General features: G+C 40.2%; 1 protein-coding gene across 3 annotated transcripts in view; it reads right to left on the bottom strand.

The window, feature by feature from the left end:
* The window catches only part of DCBLD1 (discoidin, CUB and LCCL domain containing 1), a 66,249-nt gene extending 46,754 nt beyond the window's left edge, over nucleotides 1–19,495 (bottom strand). For 2 of the 3 annotated variants that reach the window (XM_038000979.2, XM_073022432.1), the window contains exon 1: nucleotides 19,254–19,495. In XM_038000979.2, coding sequence (XP_037856907.2) covers nucleotides 19,254–19,365 — 112 coding nt within the window. In that variant the 5' untranslated portion in view covers nucleotides 19,366–19,495. The remainder of the gene's footprint in view (nucleotides 1–19,253) is intronic. The other variant, XM_008007231.3, reaches the window with a different exon arrangement.
* Between the last annotated feature and the right edge of the window lie 604 nt (nucleotides 19,496–20,099).

The raw sequence follows: 20,099 nt of genomic DNA, 5'->3' as shown, positions 1-20,099 counted from the left end.
ATAGTTTCTCTTTAAAACTGAAGGACAAACTGTGAGTGGTGGCTCATGCCTGTAATCCCAGCATTTTGGGAGGCCAAGGTAGGCGAATCACCGGAAGTCAAGAGTTGAAAACCAGCCTGGCCAACGTGGTGAAACCCTGTGTCTACTAAAAATACAAAAATTAGCCAGGCGTGGTAGTGCGAGCCTGTAATGTCAGCTACTTGGGAAGCTGAGGCTGGAGAATCGCTTGAAACCAGGAGGCAGAGGTTGCAGTGAGCTGAGATCATGCCTCTGCACTCCAGCCTGGGTGACAGAGTGAGATTCCATCTCAACAACAACAAAAACTGAAAGATGTGGCAACCACACGATCGGGCATTCTCACAGGGCTAGTGATACAGTGGCTGTCCCTTAAAAGGAGCCAAACACCTTAGTTCTTCACCAGGTCCTTGTTACTTCTATTACCTGCCCTACCTTTGTAAGCATGTATTTTGAGCACCCCCATAAAGCAATCCTAGGGTAATTAGTACAAACAAATATGCATCTAAATATAAACACAACACAACTTCTCCAGGCCAAGAAATCTCCTGGTCAAATATTTAAATGTCACTTTTCTTAGGACTATGAAATTCTCCATTCATAAAAGAAGAGAAAAACTTTTTTTTTCCAGAAAACACAGTTAAATAAAATAAGGACCAATTATATGAATCAACCTACATGTGACTATCATATTCTAAATTTTATTTTTTTAAAGTAACGTGTCAGCAAAGGAAAATCTTAGGGTATCACTTTTTTCTTTGAGATGGAGTCTCGCTCTGTCGTCCAGGCTGGAGTGCAGTGGCAGGATCTCAGCTCACTGCAACCTCTGCCTCCTGGGTTCAAGCCATTCTCCTGCCTCAGCCTCCTGAGTAGCTGGGACTACAGGCACCCGCCACTACGCCGGACTAATTTTTTGTATTTTTAGTAGAGACGGGGTTTCACTGTGTTAGCCAGGATGGTCTCAATCTCCTGACCTCGTGATCCGCCCACCTCGACTTCCGAAAGTGCTGGGATTACAGGTGTGAGCCACTGCACCCGGCCAGGGTATCACTTTTATTCAGCCCCGTAATTATATTTCTCTTCCACCACTTCCACTCTAAGGCCCAAGAGGAAACTTCTTTACCCAGCAATGCTGGCACAATGCAGGCAAGTTCAAATCGTCAACATTTCCATCGTTACTTTGCCTGGGGATCTGTACTTCCTTGGGAAAATTTCTCTCTTCCATTAACTATCAGAACAAAACCCCATGAGTCTTTGTTCTGCCAAAGACCTGAATCGCAAAATAAGTGCTGAGTCCTAATTTATTAAAAAGCAAACTGTCATCAGAAGTTCTAATATCACTCTAACCTATGCAAGTAGACTATTTATGGAGTTTTCTGTGGCAAGACTAATATATAAGTTTATTCCATGGGTATTAACCACATCAGGAATTTCCCACAGTTTGGGTGATTTCAAAGGATTAGGTAGAAAGACGCCAAAGGGTAAAATGAAAAACTGCTAGGGAGACAAAATGCCTACAATGTCATGTGTTGAAGAAGGGAGATGCATACACATGAAAACCAACAGAGAAGCATTATTTATTTACTTTTGAGATGGATTTTCGCTCTTGTTGCCCAGGCTGGAGTGCAATGGTGCAATCTCATCTCACCGCAACCTCCGCCTCCTAGGTTCAAGTGATTCTCCTGCCTCAGCCTCCTGAGTAGCTGGGATTACAGGCAGGCACCACCGTGCCCAGCTAATATTTTTAGTAGAGATGGGGAGAAGCATTATTCTTATGACCTCATTCTGACACTCAGGTAGCCTACCTCTCATAGCCTGACTCTCTAATTGACAATAACTGACAAAGAAGACAAAAGTTACTTAAAAATCTATTTGTTTATCTTCTTTGTCTTATGTATCAATGTCAGTATCCTGTGTGATATGGTATTGTAGTTTGCAAAGATGTTATAATTGAGGGAAACTGGGTAAAAGGTATACAATACCTCTCTGTGTTAGTTCTTCCAATTGCATGTGATCTACAATGATCTGAAAATAAAAAGGCTAATTAAAGAATTGAAAAAAGAATGTAAATCAAGTTTGCCTGGCTGGGGATGGAAGTGAGGGGGCTTTTACTTTTTCTATTTTATACTTTTGTATACTCTTTGTATTTTGTTATCCTGTATGCTTTTTCTCTCTCTTTTTTTTTTTTCTTTATGAGACAGGGTCTCATTCTGTTACCCAGGCTGGAATGCAGTGGCACAATCACTGCTCCCTGCACCCTCGACCTCTGGGGCTCAAGCAATCTTCCCACTTCAGCCTTCCAAGTAGCTGGAACTACAGGCTCACACCACCACACCCAGCTGATTGTTTTTTTTTGGTAGAGACAGGGGCTACACTATGCTTGCCCAGGCTGGTCTGGAACTCTTAGGCTCAAGCGATCCTCTCGTCTTGGCCTCCCAAAATGCTGGGATTACCAAAGTGGTGTGTGCCACTGCACCTGGCCTAATTTTTTTTTAATTAAAGCATTTAAACAGATCTGCAATAAAAAGATCTCTATGAAATACAGTTGACCTAGTTTCTTCAGGATTGAATTAAATGAAGAGGCACACATAAAGAAGTGTTTATTTTAGATTTAAAAGACACTTACGTGCCATAACAATTAAGTGAGACTTGCTTGAATCCTGATTTGAAAAACCAACCTTATAAAATCTTTTAAATAGATAATTGGGATATTAAATAATTTCAGATAATTATTAATTTTATTAGGTGAGATAGTAGTATTGAGGCTACATAAGAAAATGCCATTTTTTTGAGAGATGCCTACTGACATATGTAGGGCTGAAATGACATAAGGTCTGGGATTTGCCTTAAAACACCTGGAAAAAAAGGGGAGAAGCAGAATAAATGAAAAAATATGGAGAAATGTTGACAGTTGCTATAGCTGAATGATGAGGGCTCACGGTTCTAAGAATATTAAAATTAAAAATTAAAAATTAAAAGAAATATTAAATTAAAATATTAAAAATTAAAAGAAATAAAGATCCATCTTTAAGGGAAAAAAATAAAACCACGGTCTTATGACTAAACTCCAAGTAGGGTTGTGGGCAGTGACACAGTAAAGTGCCACCTATCTAACATCAAAATAGGGGGAACGGGCAATGAAGAGGGGAGGAGGAAGTTTTGCCATACGGAATCTGACCACTCTTCAAAGTGGCTACTACACAATGTTTATCTGTTCCTTCCTTTCGACTGTAATTTCTTGCCAAAGCACATGATGACTAAACTAAGTATCATTTCCTCCTCTTCTAGACTGAAAGCTCCTCTCGACTATAGAATACTTCCAGGGTGGTCTCTCTGTAATGGGCCTAAATCCTGGTGTCTGTTTGGAGCCACAGCTGGTTTGTGACACTGACCACCACTTCCTCAAAACAATGTACAAGAATAAAACTGATGTATGAAGCTTAGATTCTGGAAAAAGGTGCAAGTATTCATGAATATTTTAGAATTCCCAAAGTGATCTATGTATAGAATTTAAGTATACAGATGTTAATTCTGAACATTTGGAGACAATCTAAATTAGAAAAGAATAGCCAAACTGATATCTCCAAGCAATGTGATGTTAAGGAAATTACTCATGTTTTAGAAGAATATTTAACATAAAGACACTTTAAAACAGAATATATTGTACACGCATAGATATGTAATATTTAAAGTGTTTACTTCTATGGTATAGGTTTACAAGTGATTTTCATTTTATGTATACATTTATCTTCTAAATTTTCTATAATATGAATACATATAAAGCAGAAAAATAATAAAATTAAATCTACCAAATTCACCTAACATTCTTTGTAACACTAAAGGCTACTTTCAACATTAGCCTCATAATACAGATAGGAAGAAGTCTCAGACTGTCATTAAAATTTCAGGAAACAAAAAACTAGGAACTTAGTATACTGTAGTTCTCACTTCAAGAAGTCCACAGTCAAGAGGAGAAACATATATTAACAAGTAAATTATTGAGACTAACTTGACATGTACAAATACAGAGATGTGGACTCCATATCTATTCTCCAAAAGTCTGAAATTAATGGACAGGTCTCTACCTTTTAGCCTTTAATATCCGCTATTCAGGAATTGTGGATATACATGCTACTTTCTAAATAAGCTTAGAACAAATCCTAGATGCCTGTATACACAAGCCAATCCTTTATTTAGTCTACTTTAATTCCATCCACTACGAAAGGAAAACAATAACTTCCCTAAAAGACTACTTCCCTTTGATAAGAAATCATGTTCCACTAAAAGAAAAGCAAAAAATAAGATATACCTGGTATGGACTAAGTTCTGCAATGCTAGAAAGCATGATTAGACTTTAAAAGAAAACTTGTAACTGAATTGTACTTCTTGGAGAATGATTTGGGTGGAGTAAAATAAATAGTGCAAATATACTTTTTAGATTGATTATTAACTAGTCCCTAGAGTAAGACAGAAAACTCAAGCTTTTTTAAAAAAATTATTATTATGGCCTATAGTTAGAAGAGATTTTTTTTATCACACCCCAAGTAATCACATATGCATACACATGCATAAACAATGAACAAAAATTAAGTGATACAATTATTTTATTATATGTAATGCACTGTGATTATTTCCTATTCTATCAGGTTTCATTTTTGTTTTCGTTAAAGCATACTGGTTGTGCCTACTGAAGTGATTTCATCACCTATTAATGGGTCTCAACCTGCAACTTAGGAAAGAGTGCTCTAAAATATCACAAGAGTAAAACCATTTCTAGAAACATGATTTCATTAGTTGTATCCTTGCTCTTCTAATATTCAAGTTACAACAAGTCTCAACACATATACAATCATCCATGTGTGGGTGTGAGAAAATTTCTTCCCATGTCTAAGATCAAGTGAGCTCTTGATGACTACAATCTTTTCAACCACAAAGGAGAGCTTGCAGTTATTACAGAGTTTTGTCTGATGGTAGGGCAAACAGATTTTCCAAGGTATCATTAATTCCATTCTCAGCCTTAGAAACTTTGCTCTTCTTCAATTGTGCTTAGCTTTTTACAAACTTGTATGCTGTCAGAAGCAAAACAAAAACAGGGGCAAAAGGGCCTCAGTTGCTATGTGAGGATGAACAAAGGCAAAACAGAACTTGTAATGAAAAAACCAAATAATTATTCAAAACATTTAGTTTTTCTGAAAGGAATACAGATAATAATACTATGCTGAAAGAAGTTACAGCTATAGACTAGAAACACATGGCCATGTTTTATAAAACTGACAATCTCTTTCAACTTTATTCTCACCACATATAAAATAGATGCTAATGATATGACTAGTGATCTAATGAGGCTGATAATGCTGTTGACTCAGCAGATGAAACATTTGAAAGTAAAATAAAAGGAAACACAAGGAATCTGTCAAAAGTCTCTCCGTGGAAACTTTCAACATTCCTATCAGCTAAAAGTATCACTTAAAATAAATCAATCTGAATGTATGAAAATGAACCAAATCATTTCAAGAGGTCCTATCTATGATTCCTCTCTGATTCCCTAAATAATGTGGGATTACTTCCATCAGTGTCCAAAGACATCGATGATTACCATGTTAAAATATTTAAAAGATTCATAATTTGCTGCCAATGGAAAAAAATCCCCAAATCTAGCCAATGCTATTCTTCAATGTGCTATATGTAAAATCAGTGAACACTGCAGTTCTTGGTCACTCTCCAGTCTTGAGACTTCTGCTGAAAAGCAAAAGATTAGTAGAAGGCTTGTGGATGTGGGGGAGGAGAGTTGAAACATCTATCATTTCCTAATTCATAAATTATTTCCATATACTTGGGAGGTGACAGAGCATAATGGTTACAACCTGGATTCTGGCACAGCCCTGCCTAACACTGGTTTTGTGGCCTTGGGTGAGTCTTTTTACCTCTCTAAAGTAAAACTGAATTCCATCATCTGCAATATAAAGACAACAATAGTGCCCAATTTCATGAGCATTAAAAGGGAGAATGTTAATAAAAGCAAAGTATCAAGCAAAGCGGCAACCATATAGTAAAAGTTCAATACATTAACTGCTACTACTTTTATCTTAAAATTCTACACATTATTAAAGTATCAAAAATATTGCTTTGAATTAGCTGACTTTGTCCAAATGCCATTACCCATTGGCTGTATGAGCCTAAGAAATCCCCCATCTAGTGTGTATCAATTTTCCTCATCTGTAAAATTACCAACCATAACTGGGTGTGGGGAAGATGAATGAGGCTATGTGCGTGTGCTTTAATCAGCTGAGAAAGTCTAATTAGAATGCATTTCCCAGTATTTATCTAATGCCCACTTACTGCTATGTCAGCATGTCCTGAAGTAGACACTGTGGTACTAGTCTGGGCAGTTTACCAGGAGGTTATGCCCTCACCCTCCTCAAAAGAGCTGCAAGGTCAGTAAGCTTACAGAATCCCACCTTTTTCTTTACCACAGAACATCTCAAAGCCCTTAGAGTGCACAGTGAAGCTCTGATGCATGTTGCAGTTTACAGCATTTCCCAGAAAACTCTTTCCTCTTGGGGCATCTCCTGGGAGCAGTATTCTGTGAGACATACTGGTGAACTCCTGGGTTAGACTCTCGCAAGTGGGACACACAGAGACGTCCTATGATAGGGCTTCTGGGATTAAAGATCTTATGTGGAGAAGTGGACTCTGGCCTCTGGAGTTCTAAAAATGGTACTGAAATTATATTATGTGACTCGATTCAAAAGCAAGACTTTTCCCACTGTTGTTAAGTTATAAGTGCTTTGTGGGCATCTACAATGAATTGGACACACTGGTTAACAGAAGTTTCTTAATTTCAAAAAAGACTTTTAAGAAAAAAAACTTGTTTGTACAGCAAAACAATTCTAAGAGAACTGTTTTATCTCTGTTCAATAGATGCTTAGAATAAGGAAGTCAGAGAAAAGAGGCTGCTGACCTTTGTTACTAATGTCAGGATGTTGATGTAATATCCAAGCTGCCACTGCTTCAGCTGAAGGTAAGTCAAGAAATCTTTCCTGCCACTAGAACACGCTATCTTTCTAACCTCGGTTTCATGTTAAATATGCATACTGCCAGTATTCAGATAAAGTATAATACTGATACTGACTTTTCTCTATGGAGTCCAGAAAATCCAATATTACCAAGTAAAGACAAAGTTAAACTGAGTTTTATAAATTAAAACTGTAAACATTTCTCCTTTGCACATAGATGTGAGTCTTCACTTTCACAGATAATAGTTTTTTTGTTTTTGTTTTTGTTTTTTTTTGTTTTTTTTTTTTTTGAGATGGAGTCTGGCTCTGTCGCCCAGGCTGGAGTGCAGTGGCCGGATCTCAGCTCACTGCAAGCTCCGCCTCCCGGGTTTAAGCCATTCTCCTGCCTCAGCCTCCCGAGTAGCTGGGACTACAGGCGCCCGCCACCTCGCCCGGCTAGTTTTTTTGTATTTTTTAGTAGAGACGGGGTTTCACCGTGTTCACCAGGATGGTCTCGATCTCCTGACCTCGTGATCCGTCCGTCTCGGCCTCCCAAAGTGCTGGGATTACAGGCTTGAGCCACCGCGCCCGGCCAGATAATAGTTTTTTAAAAATTGACAGCCAAAAAGTTATTGGGAAAGGAAAAAAATAAAATGATGAAAGGTCCCTTACTAAAAACTAGCATTTACCAGAAATTCATTGTAAAATGTAGTAGATACAGTGTTCTAAGGACTTTATATTACCTTATTCAGCCTTCATGACAACCATATCTGATAATGATAGTTTTAAAAAATTGATTACAAATTATTTCACATACACACACACACACACATATATATAGATATACATATACAAAGAGTAATTTCACAAACATCAAAGTGTATACCCAGTAGCTTATAAGATAGGACATCTCCTATACAACAAAACTGAAGCCCACAATACCCTTTCTTCACCACACATCCCTCTTATTATCTCTATTCTGTGTGTGAAGGAGTCAAGGCTCTAAGATGCAGAGTAACTCAGCCCATGCGGCTGGGCTGGGATCAGATCCTAACCTGAAACTAGTCTGACTTCAAAGACGATGGAATGGAATCACATGCTCTAAGGCCACTACTGCCTAAGTGGTGACAAAACTGAGGTAGCAATATTTAAGACATTGTCCAACCTCACATTACTGCTGAGCAGCATAACTGACATTTAGTTTTTTGTATTCATACTCTTTTTGTCTCAAAATTAGCAAGAGAAAAATAGTCATGTTTAACTAGGAGGGTTTTTTTTTTTTTTTTTGTAAAAATTATGAGAAGTTCTACCATCCCTTTTTTAATCATCGAAGTACTCTTTACTAGACTGTTAAGGGAAAGGTCTAATGAGAGGTGCCTATTTTACTTCCAACAAAGGTTGTTCACTTTGCTTAGCTCCTGAAAGATGCTTTGTAAAAGAAGGTGTTAGTGTATTAAAGTGCTGCTTCTCACACTTCAGTATGCAAACGAATCACCTGGGGTTCTTGTCAAAATGCAGGGTCTGGAAATACTACATTTCCAAAAAGCTCTTATTAGTGACTACTCTATTGGATCCTGTAAGATATATTCTATTGCCATGAATATTTTTTAAAGTGAAAGAAAATCCTCAAGATAAAAGTTTTTATGGTTTAATTTTAATATCTATTCCTACAATTGGAACACATCTGTATCTGATACTTATTTTCACTCCAGATTTCATTTATATGTCTAGGACAGACAACAATAAGTTCCAGGATCTATAGTTAAGCCAAAATGACATTTCTGAAACCTGAATAAAAGTGTCAATTCAGGAATTACTTGAGCATACTGTGGAAAATAAACAAAGAAATAGGATGAGAAGGTTTGTGCAAGCGTAGGTTTATGCACCATATTCAGGGAACAAGCAATCAAGGTTTACTGACAAGAAAATAGCAAATCTCAGTAGGGAGACAGATGGTATCTTATCATACATCTAATAAGGTACAAAACATGACAGAGAAAAAATAAATCTCATAAAACTCATATCACAGTCCAGTCCTGAAAACTGTACTACTTTTGCACATTCCATATTCTGCACTGCTGGATGTATTGCAATACTCTAAAAGCAATGGTTAGCTGCCAGCTGGGACTTAAAAAAAAATCTTAGTATTTCAATGGCAAATATGATCACCTCTAAGAGAAACCAAAGACTGTAAATTTCAGGCTTAATTGCATAAGTAACCCCCTCAAACTGTGTTCCCCCATGACTTCTTTCCTAACTTTTTCTCTCCTGGATAGGAACATATGATGGGTATTCTTGGAGACAAAGGGCAGGAAACCATTTCAAGGCATTTAGAATTGTAAAGTATGTGCCTGGGTTCCACTTCGGACACACAAAGTAAATGTGTCTTGGTAAATAATTGTTTCTCTGAATCTCAGTTCCCTCAACAGCTCTCAGAATTGTTGGGATTAAATTCGATGTAAAAAACATACAATGATTCAAAATACGTATGAAAATAGAGGTTTAAAATTTGTCTATATGAAAAACCAGACTGGACAAGCAACAACAGTGATTGGATGCTTAAACCATAGAGTGAATTGTTGATGGGGAAGTACTTTTATTGAGTAAGAAACTAACATTCCAAAAATTTCTTGTAAGTCATAGAGAAATGGCAGTTTTATAATGGGGAGATCAATGTGTCACTTCTTAAAGTCACTGGTGATTCTGAGCATCACTAAAAGTGGAGCAATAATCACAATAATAATAATAATATATGCGTCCTATTGTGATACAATTAGAAGTACATAGCACCTTTGAGTACTTTTTACCAAAAACACTTAGTCTGAATCTAATCAAGTCGTTAGGTCAGATTTCGGGCTTATACAGAAATACACGGATAATGCACCAAGTAAAAGATAAACTACTCCGAAGTGGTGAGTACACTTTAGGATGTGAGCTGTGTCACAGAACAACTGAACCTGGTTTCCTTGCAGGAAAAGAAAAAGTATGTGGGTGGGGGTCAGTGACAGAATAAAAGTGACTAAAGAGACATAATAACTAATATGTAGACCTTGTTTGGATCCTTGTTTGTACAAACCAGAGGTTAAAAGACATGTTTAGGACAGCTTGGGAAATGTGAATATGACTTGAGTATTAGATGATATTAAAAAACAACTATTAGTGTTCTTAGGTGTGCTCATAACATTGTGGCTATGCAAGAAAATATTTAGAGATTCAAATGAGATAGGAAAAAAGTCAAGAAATCCTTAATAAATTTTTAGTTTATTAACAGATTTTGGAGTCTCAAAAGACTTGTAGACCCTTCTGAGCCGGCAGCAACAGTAGGTACAGGGCCATTTCTCTGTCTGCAATAGGCCATCTCTTATTTTAGTCTCTTGGCAAAGCCCCGCAGCTTTCCAGGGATCCCAAAAAAAATGGTGGGCAGGGTGGGGGCAAACTTTGGTTCATTTTATTCTCAAAATAAGCAGCCTCCATTCCAGAATCCTCAGAATGGAAGCATTCAATACATGAACCTCATGTTCCAGTGGTCCCATGGGTCATTAAGTCTCTACAGTTTTCTCTTTGGGGCTGAAATCAATCACATTTTCATATGAGGTAAACTTTCTTTTGTGAAAAGCAATAAAAAGGCCGAATTAAATCCACTCAGCCATTTAAAAGTTAGGCAACAAACGCATAGATGTTTATCTATTTTCCCTGTAGGAAAGTTTACACCTTGGTAATTCAAATTTAACTGGACATCACACTTTTAATATCCTTTTGTCTTGTTTTCTGTCAGACATAATAGTGAAATAAAGTTTTTCTTTCCTTTGTTTTTCAAGAATACTGTGCTTCATAAAAATCATTTACACACCACCTTTAAGCACAGCCACTAAACGTGCTCAAATGCAAAAATGGAGCTATATATATTATTAGTTTTCAAGGATTTTAATTTTGTGATGAAAGAAAATAAAGACTATTCTTTTTCAGTAAATGTAAATATGTTAAACACTGAATAAAAAGGCCACAATAGCAGTTATAATTTGAGTTTGAAGATGTTGACTATAAAAACTAATGTGGGTCTCAACAAAGATAAACTCCAAATAGTCTAACAATGAGCAAGCCTGATCCACTCAATACAAATGAAGAATCTCACCAAAGAAGGATAAAAAAATACACCTTACCTTTCTGACACTTAGTATATTTAAACTTATGTGCTTTTCTCAAATAAAGTATGAATAGGCAAATTATTTCTGACTCCCTTAGTAAGAAAGAGTTATCTGAATAATATAAAACAAAAACATTGACAAGACACATCGATTATAAGTTTGCCCAGACAAAAATTCTACTTTCCCATTATATATTTCTAAGTAGCAATAAATGACTTAGAAATAAGTTTTTGGTTTACTTCAAAGCAAATTCTAAAATAAATATAAAGATGGAATTTTTCCAAGTAACAAAAACTTTCAATAAAACATAGGTTTAAAAAAGCAGAATATAAAAGCATACACAGACTAGGCAGCAGAGGGGGGAACCCAGGTATTAGTTTTATTGTTGTTCTTTAGACCTTTATTTATAGTCTATAATTTTGTGTCTACATAATATTTAATAAAAACAATAGTAAATGTGTGTGTACACACATGTATTTGCTATAGGGGTGTGTGTGTGTGTGTGTGTGTGTGTGTATTTACAAAAATATATAGAACCAAAACATGTCCTCAATGGTTCTATGTGTAACATTTTCCAAGATTATGATAAATCAGGACAATGTTATTTATTGACATCCTACTTTGTTTCACATCTACTCTGCTTCTGTTGTAAGCATTAGGGAAGATCATTGGGAAAGTAGCGAAGAAAGCTCCAACCTAAGAGAAATTTATTCTTTTTTGTTTTTTAAAAAAGAAGCTCGAGCACAGCTCTATTTTTAAAAGGGAGGTGGTATGGGGGTAACACAGAGCTACTTAAGCTGTTACCTTATTTCAGTATTATCCTTTGCAGCTTTTCCTACAAAAAAATCTACCTAGCCTAAAATTATTGTTGATACGGTTTGGATGTTCTGTCCCCTCCAGATCTCATGTTGGAATATGATCCCCAATGCTGGAGGTGGAGCCAGGTGAGAGGTATTGGATCATAGGGACAGATCCCTCATGAACGGCTTGGCACCATCCCCTTGGTGATGAGTGAGTTCTTGCTATTACTTCACACAAGAGCTGGATGGTTAAGAGCATCTCTCTTGCTCTGTTTCTCACTATGTGATGCACGCGCTTCTCCTTCTCCTTCTGTCATGATTGCAAGCTTCCTGAGGCCCTCACCAGAGGCCAACCACATGCTTATGCTATGCCTGTACAGCCTGCAGAAGCTTCAGCCAAATACACCTATTTTCTTTATAAATTTCCCAGCCTCAGATATTCCCTCATAACAACACAGAACAGACTAATACAATCATATATAATTATATACAAGACACAAGACATTTCTGCAAATATTGGGTATATTATTACACAGCATGTAGCTCCTAAGGAAACAGCTAATAAGAATGAGATTAATAAATCAAGTAGAAATGGCAGTAAACAGTAAAGTCATACATGACAATATGGCTTAACACAGTGCTGATGTCACAAATGCCTAGACATTGTCCCCAAATGATCTTTGAGGGGAAGTAGGCACCTGATGCCCTAAATGTGTAAGCGTTAGCAAACCATAGGGGACCCCTGGTCTCAATCAGGGGATCATTTGCTCCTCCCTCTAATCTCAAGACTGCCAGTCCCTCACTCATGGCAGTTTTCCTGCTGTTGCCTGTAAAAGGGTCTTGGAGATTCCCGGTTCTTTTCAGAATTGAATTTCGTTATTTTCTTTTTCCTTTTTCTTTTTGAGACAAGGTCTCACTCTGTTGCCCAGGCTGGAGTACGGTGGCACCATCACAGCTCACTGCAACAGCTGCCTCCAGGGCTCAAGGGATCCTCCCACCTCAGCTTCCGGAGTAGCTGGGACTACAGGCGTGTGCCACCACGCCTGGCAATTTTTTGTATTTTTTGTAGAGACAGCGGTTTTGCCATGTTTCCCAGGCTGGTCTGGAACTCCTGGACTCAAGTGATTTGTCCACCTCAGCCTCCTAAAGTGCTGGGATTACAGGAGTTAGCCACCCCGCCCGGCCTAGTTCTTTTCTTAAATACATGCACAGTGTTTCCTAACGCTCCACAATAGCCATATATACAATTTCTGTTTAAAATAACATAGTGAATATTATCCTCCTTTCAATTCTTTCAAATCTCAACCACAGCATTTATGCGCTGACTCAGGAACTAGTTATCTGGAGCCAGCTATGTGCCAGGCACCGTACTGGGTGCTAGTGGTGAAAGAAGAGGCTGAGATTTATCTCTGCTTTCATGGATCTTAGGGAATCCTGCAATGTTTATCCCCCAAACCCTAAAAACCCCTCCTCTTCAACTCCCACTGAAAGGCAAGTTTGGCAGTTGGTTCTAGATTCAGCATACCAGGGCTCACAGTCACGACTCTATTTCCACATCGGGTAAGAAGTCATCACATGGGTTTATTTTTCCCATAAATTAAGTCTCACTCACCCAGTAAAGCAAACAAATATTTTTTTAATATACAAAGCAGACAATGAACATCTGGAAGATGACATCCACATGACTCCTCAGTTTGCAAAAAAGCAAAACTACTCCTCGGTCTAATGAAAAAAAAAACAATCTGAAATTCTGGCTATATTTTTCCCTTCACCCTCAATGCCAAATTTCTAATATGCCAGAATGAATTTCTCTATTTTACATACATACTTTCAGACTTTTACATTCAACGTTGGATTAGACATACAATTTCATTACTTTGCTGTGTCCAGGTTTTAATTTCTTTTCTTTTTTTATTTGAGACTGGGTCTTGCTCTGTTGCCCAGGCTGGAATACAGTGGCCCAATCACAGCTCACTGCAACCACTGTCTCCCGGGCTCAAGAGATCCTCCCACCTCAGCATCCCGAGTAGCTGGGACCACAGGACACCACCACACCTGGCTAGTTTTATTGTATTTTCGCTAGAGATGGGTTTTCGCCATGTTGCTCAAGCTGGTCTCAAACTCCTGAGCTCAAGTCTGCCTCAACCTTCCAAAGTGCTGGGATTATAGGTGTGAGCCACCTCCGGCCGGTTTTGATTTCTTAACTAGAGTGAGGTTTGAGTCTTACAGGGCAGGAATCGTGTTTTCACTGCCTTCTCACCCCATCCTCACTAAGCTCCCATCCCCTATTGAGCTCCCAGTATGGTCACTGTTCAAGGCACAAACTCCTCATGGACCTTATACTCTAGTAGGAGGAAGGCAGACAATTTAAAGTGTAAATTATACACTTTGTTGAAAGAGGGTAAGTGTTCCAGAGCAGTGGTCCCCAACCTTGTTGGCAACAGAGACCAGTTTCGTGAAAGACAATTTTTTTTCATTTATGGGGTTGGGTTGGAGGGGGATGGCTTCAGGATGAAACTGCTCCACCTCAGATCATCAGGCATTAGATTCTCATAAGGAGCATGGCAACCTAGATGCCTCAAACATGCAGTTCGCAACAGGGTTCAAGCTCCAATGAGAATCTAATGCCTGGCTGATCTGACAGGAGGCGAGCTCAGGTGGTAATGCTCCATCACCTGTTGCTCACATCCTGCTGTGTGGCCCGGCTTCTAACGGGCCACTGACAGGTACCAGTCTGCGGCCCAGGGCTTAGGGATCCCTGCTCTAGATAAAACTGAAAGCTAAGAAGGGGAATATAGAGTTCTGGGAATGAAGAGAGGGTTTTAAGTGGTTAGGAAAGTTCTCCCTGAGACAGCAACATCTAAACAAACACTGAAGGAGGAGCAAGCTTTGTGGATATTTGTGGAATAAGACTATTCCAGGCAGAGAGAACAACATGTGCAAAGGTTCTGATGTAGAATGGTGCCTGTCATTTTGGAGAAATAGCAAAAAACCAAAAAAACAAAAAAACAAAAAATGGCTAGAGGCCTGAGTATGGGGGAGCATTTCAGGGAATGAGGTCAGAGGGGCAGTGGAGGGGACAGAACAAAGAGGCCTCAATATTTGTCAAATCAATAGTAATAAACAGTAATGAATACTAGGATAGCTAACATTTATTGATTTATTTATTTTAATAAAGAAAAATAACTAATTGCTCTAATATGTACAGAGTTGACTTCATGCTTTTAGACACACATAGAAATAGGTCTAAAACGCCATGGGATATATTTCCCAGAACGAACTTTTTTTTCTGCTTTAACACAACTAAAACCTTTGCTAAATGCTGGAATTAAATTAATGCCCCCATGTGTCTTAAAAATAAGACATAATTCCTCATAAATGTCAGATGCCTTACTTGTTTCCAAGTTGTGGTTTTTTAAAATATGATTTTCAAGTCTGTGGCAGTTCCACAAGGCTAAAGGGTTCAAATTGTAACATGAAAAGTTAATAAAAGCCGTTTGGGACATTATTCAGAGTTCGAATTCTGCTTTAAACATATCATTTGATTTGTTTAATGAATTCTTTAACACAATCTCTTTCCTCTCTGAAATATTAATATATAACTTACTGTTTCTGAGTGTACAAATTATATCTACCAGAGCCAAAAGATATTGTACATATTGTTCTGCTGGCTTGTTCCCTTTTTTCTGCTGTATTTTCATTTAAAAGGCATCCTTACATATAGAAATAAGCATGCCAAGAGAGCTGGGCTTGATAAACAAAATTAATTAGTAGAAGCAGCAGATGTACACCTTTATAAAGATTGTCAGTAGGCTCTTTATTACTTGGTTTCCACTAGTTAGGAAGTAATTTGAAAATAGATCCTAAACACAAAGGATTGTTCAGTTCAACTCAAGGAACACTGAGCACCTTTGTCAGATACTAGGAAGACAAAGACTATATAGACCCAATCTCTGCCCTCAGGATCTTAGAGTCTACAAGGCTGGCTGTCCAGATGAGACAAGAGAAGGGTAAGTGCACACACTGGTACAGAAGGTGAATGAATAAACTTGTGCTGACTTCTGAAAAAGCCACTCACCTAAAACATCATCTATCAGTTGATCCTATGTCTAAACCCAAAATAAATGACAGATGATTTAACAGCAGACCTTCTAAATAACAAATTAAGAGTTGGGCAGAGGGTTTTGAAGAATTTTTAAGTATGCAAGATTTGAATCTATACTTAGAAGTTTCCTCAGAGGTCAAGCGCTCATTTTGATTCTTCATTTATATCACAAGGGGGAAAACTTTAGCTAATAACCATTTGCAAATCTTGTGGTGGACAGAGAAGCAGAGAGTTTTAGGTTGCAGAAATTCATTACACAAATGAAGGGTATTTTATGCTACAAAAATTTATGTCAAGGTAAATTTGGACTAAATCCAAACCTATGAATTTACACAAGTTGAATAAAAACGAATGATCAACTTAACGTCTTATTATCAAAGGTCAAAATTATGTGAAACAGTCTATGTAAATATGTACCTTTAGTTAAGTGGATGCAGAGGAACAGGGCCATAAGGAGCCGAAATAATCCCAAGCTCTGGCCACTAAACCCAAATGCCTGGGACCTGGCTGGCTGCAAACAATGGGAGGGGTGGACACTTTTTTAAAAATGTAATTCAAGAGAAACACCAGATAGGCAAACAGTTGCCCTACAAAGGACCCAGTATAGCTTTATGGGGTCATCAGACTCTGACACAAAAAAATTTAATTAATTGTACTGATTAGGCTTATACACATTGAGGTTAAATTATGGCATTTGGTTCCTAAAACCACACAATAAATAAAAGTCTAACACGAAATTGCTTATAACACAGATGGTAGCATTTTATCACAACCCTAACATTACAAAATGTTTTCACGGTCTCACAGCTGATTAGAATCAGAATTACCTGAGGTAACTTTTTTCCAAGTGTATATTCCCAAGCTTCACCCACTAGAATTTGATTCAAAATAAGGGGTGGGAACTTTATACATCTCTAGGGAGATGCGTGATCAGATAGGTTGGGAAGCTTGGGAGAACCAAGAACCACCAGGCTAGGCTGACTACAAAAACAATGAAACTGAAATGCAAAAATTGCTATTTTCTTCTCGCCAAAAACAGACAAAGCTGCTCTCTCCTAAACACTGAAAGCACTACTATCATTTATCACCACCATCCAATTAAATAGCCAAAAGTATATCTCAAGATCTAAAAATAGGTGTGCATGCTTAACTCCATGAAAACTCAAAAAATAAGTGACCAAGTGCTAGTTGGGAAAATCACAGATGTGAGAAATATTCAAAAATAATATTCAAAAGTAACCGATATTTCACTCAAGAAGTATCAGCACTGGAATTCCTAGATGTGTTTCAGTAAATGTCCCAAATCTAAGCTTTACTCTTTGTGTGTGATTGAATATCTGCTCCTTCACTGGTTCTTTTAATATCCTGAATATATAGGATGTTTCATGGAAACTCCAATGATACTATCTTCTTCCATCAGTCAACTGCAATAAAGTTTCAGATTTGAAGCCCAGTAAGAATCTAAGCAACCACATGCCTGTTGTCCCAGCACTTTGGGGGGCCCGGGTGGGCGGATCACTTGAGCTTAGGAGTTCAAAACCAGCCTGCGTAATATAGCTAAACCCTGTCTCTATAAAATATACAAAAATTAGCCAGGCGTGGTTGCATGCCCCTGTAGTCCCAGCTACTCAGGAGGCTGAGGCGGGAGGATGGCTTGAGCCCAGGAGGTTCAGGCTGCAGTGAGCTGAGATCGTGCCACTGCATTGCAGCCTGGGCGACAGAGTGAGACCCTGTCTCAAAAATAATAATAATGATAATAATTTTTAAAAAAGAATCTAAGCAATCACACTTGTTCCTAGAGAACTGCTCTCACAAAGTGCCCAGTTAACAGCCTGGATGACCATACAAAATTTAAAACTTTATTGGAAAAGATTAAGCGACAGCTTTGGTCAGATTAGTACAGGAACATACTGTTGGAATGATTCTCACAGGCATATAGTATTAAAGGTGCACCTTCAAACAGTGAGTTGAGAAAAAAATAAAAATATTTAAAACATCCATTATAAAAGTCCTACGCATTTAACAAAATCTTACGTATTTGCTGTAATTTTGCAGTCTGCCTAGTACTGTGCTACAGTACCAGACAAAATAACTTCAGGGTTTTAGGGATTTTGTTTTTTTAAACAAACTGGTATGTCACATAAACTTAGGAACCACCACCACCATCTCGAGTATCAATGTTTCAGAATGGAGGCATAGTTCAGTGGAAAAAAAAAAAAAAAATGCCAACACCGGTTTTAGTCTTGATTGTTGTTTCACCAGAAAGCACGGTGGCTGGGGGAGCTGTCAAAGTACTCCGGATAGACTAAGAGCCATTAAATAAGCTCAGGCATATAGGGCCAGGAGCAAGGGAGGAGAGGAAACACTGAAACAACTCGGCAGAAAGCTGGCCCTTGCTATGAAAAAAAAACCCAAAAAACACTAATTAATGAGGATGAATGAAACAGGGACACCCAGGGCTGGTTAACGGGGTTGCTGCTTTAATCTGCTAGACAGAGTGTAAACTCGGTTGTGGGTTAATTAGGTCTAACTCCAAGTCAAAGACCAGTTCCAGAGAAAAAGCAGCCTGGCTGAGAGTCTACCCGCTCAGATACACAGGAAGCCACAGGATTCCAACTTGCGGCGCCAGCAGGACACTCGGGAGGAGGTGGCAGCACCGCCTGCTCGCCCGCGTCCAAGGCCAACCTCGGCAAACGTGCCCCGGCCATTCCGCACGAGCCCAGAACGCACACGCCAGGATTCCAACTCCGCGCGGGAGGAGCAGCGGCAGGGAGGGCAGGGCCCAGCGCCGGCAGAGGAGCGGCTTTGTCAAAAGGCGGCTGGGGAGAACCCGCCCTAAACACGCCTGTCCCCTAAGGCGACCCTCGGGGTCAGGTCACTTCTCACGGGGCCAGCAGAGTCAGGAAGTCTGGAAACTAAGTGAAATGGGCTGGGGGGCGGCGAAGAGAGAAAGTGCAGAGACGCCAGGTTGATTCTCTGGTTTGGGGGGAAGGAAGGAGTTTGGTGGGGGAGCGATACGTAATGCAGTAACCTACTTCGCCCCCAGCCCCGCGGGCAGAGCCGGACTCCGCGGATAGCAGGCAGCGAGCCCGACTTCCTCCCGCGCTCCGTCCCCTGAGGCCCGGCCCGGCCCGCCCCGCAGCCCGCCCCCGGGGCCCCGGGGCCCGCCGCCAGCCGGACGCTCTCCACTCACCCAGCTCCTCCGCCTGCAGCCGGAGCGGGGCGCAGACCGTGAGCAGCAGGGCCAGGAGGCCCGGCCCGACAGCCCGCGCCAGCGCGCCGCCGCCGCGGGCGCCGGGCACCATGACCCCGCTGGGCGCCAGCTTGGCAGGCTCGGCCTCCCCTCGACGGACCCCGCGCCGCAGCTGCCGGGGCCGCGCCGCCTCCTCCGCGGCAGAGCGCGGCGCCGGGACGGGGCGCAGCCTCTGCCCCGCACTGAATCCTATTGGGGCGGCTTTGAGCCCAGCCCTGCGGGGGCGTCTCCCGCCCCGCCCCTCCCCGCCCCGCACGTCGGCCCCCAGAGGAGGAAGTCGCGCTCCCAGGCAGTGACCGACGGCGAGGCCGGAGGCGAGCCAGGCGCCGCCCGCGCTCCCCTCCACATATCTGGCGCTCCCTGCTGCGCTCCTTCCTTCCCCTCCTCCCCACCTGCACCAGTACACGTGAACCTGTTAGGCAGCAGGACACCTCGCCGCCGGACCCGCCCCTCGCCGCATGGTGCGGGGGGAGTCCTTCCTGGAGGGGCTGAGTCCGCGGCGGTGCCTTGGAAGGCTGCCCCCTCCAGGGTTTTGCCAGCCCGCGGGGATGGGCATGCCAAGGATAGCAACACCGAGGGACTCGAAATATTTTGATGATAGGACGATGACAGTGCCAAGTAGGACCTTCACTCATTCATTCATTCAAAAGTTACTCAGTTCAGCAGTGTGCTTGTCAGGAGCAGGGCTAAACCCATGTGGCACTTGCAGACGTTAAAAATAATCAGGCAAGTATTCAATGCAAATTGCAATCAGTGACATGAAGGGTGCTGTTGAAGCACATTTAG

Source organism: Chlorocebus sabaeus, chromosome 13 (genome assembly GCF_047675955.1).
Source record: "Chlorocebus sabaeus isolate Y175 chromosome 13, mChlSab1.0.hap1, whole genome shotgun sequence".
NCBI lineage: Eukaryota > Metazoa > Chordata > Mammalia > Primates > Cercopithecidae > Chlorocebus > Chlorocebus sabaeus.
The sequence above is the reverse complement of the archived record's forward strand: the minus strand, read 5'-3'. Positions and strand labels throughout refer to the sequence as shown.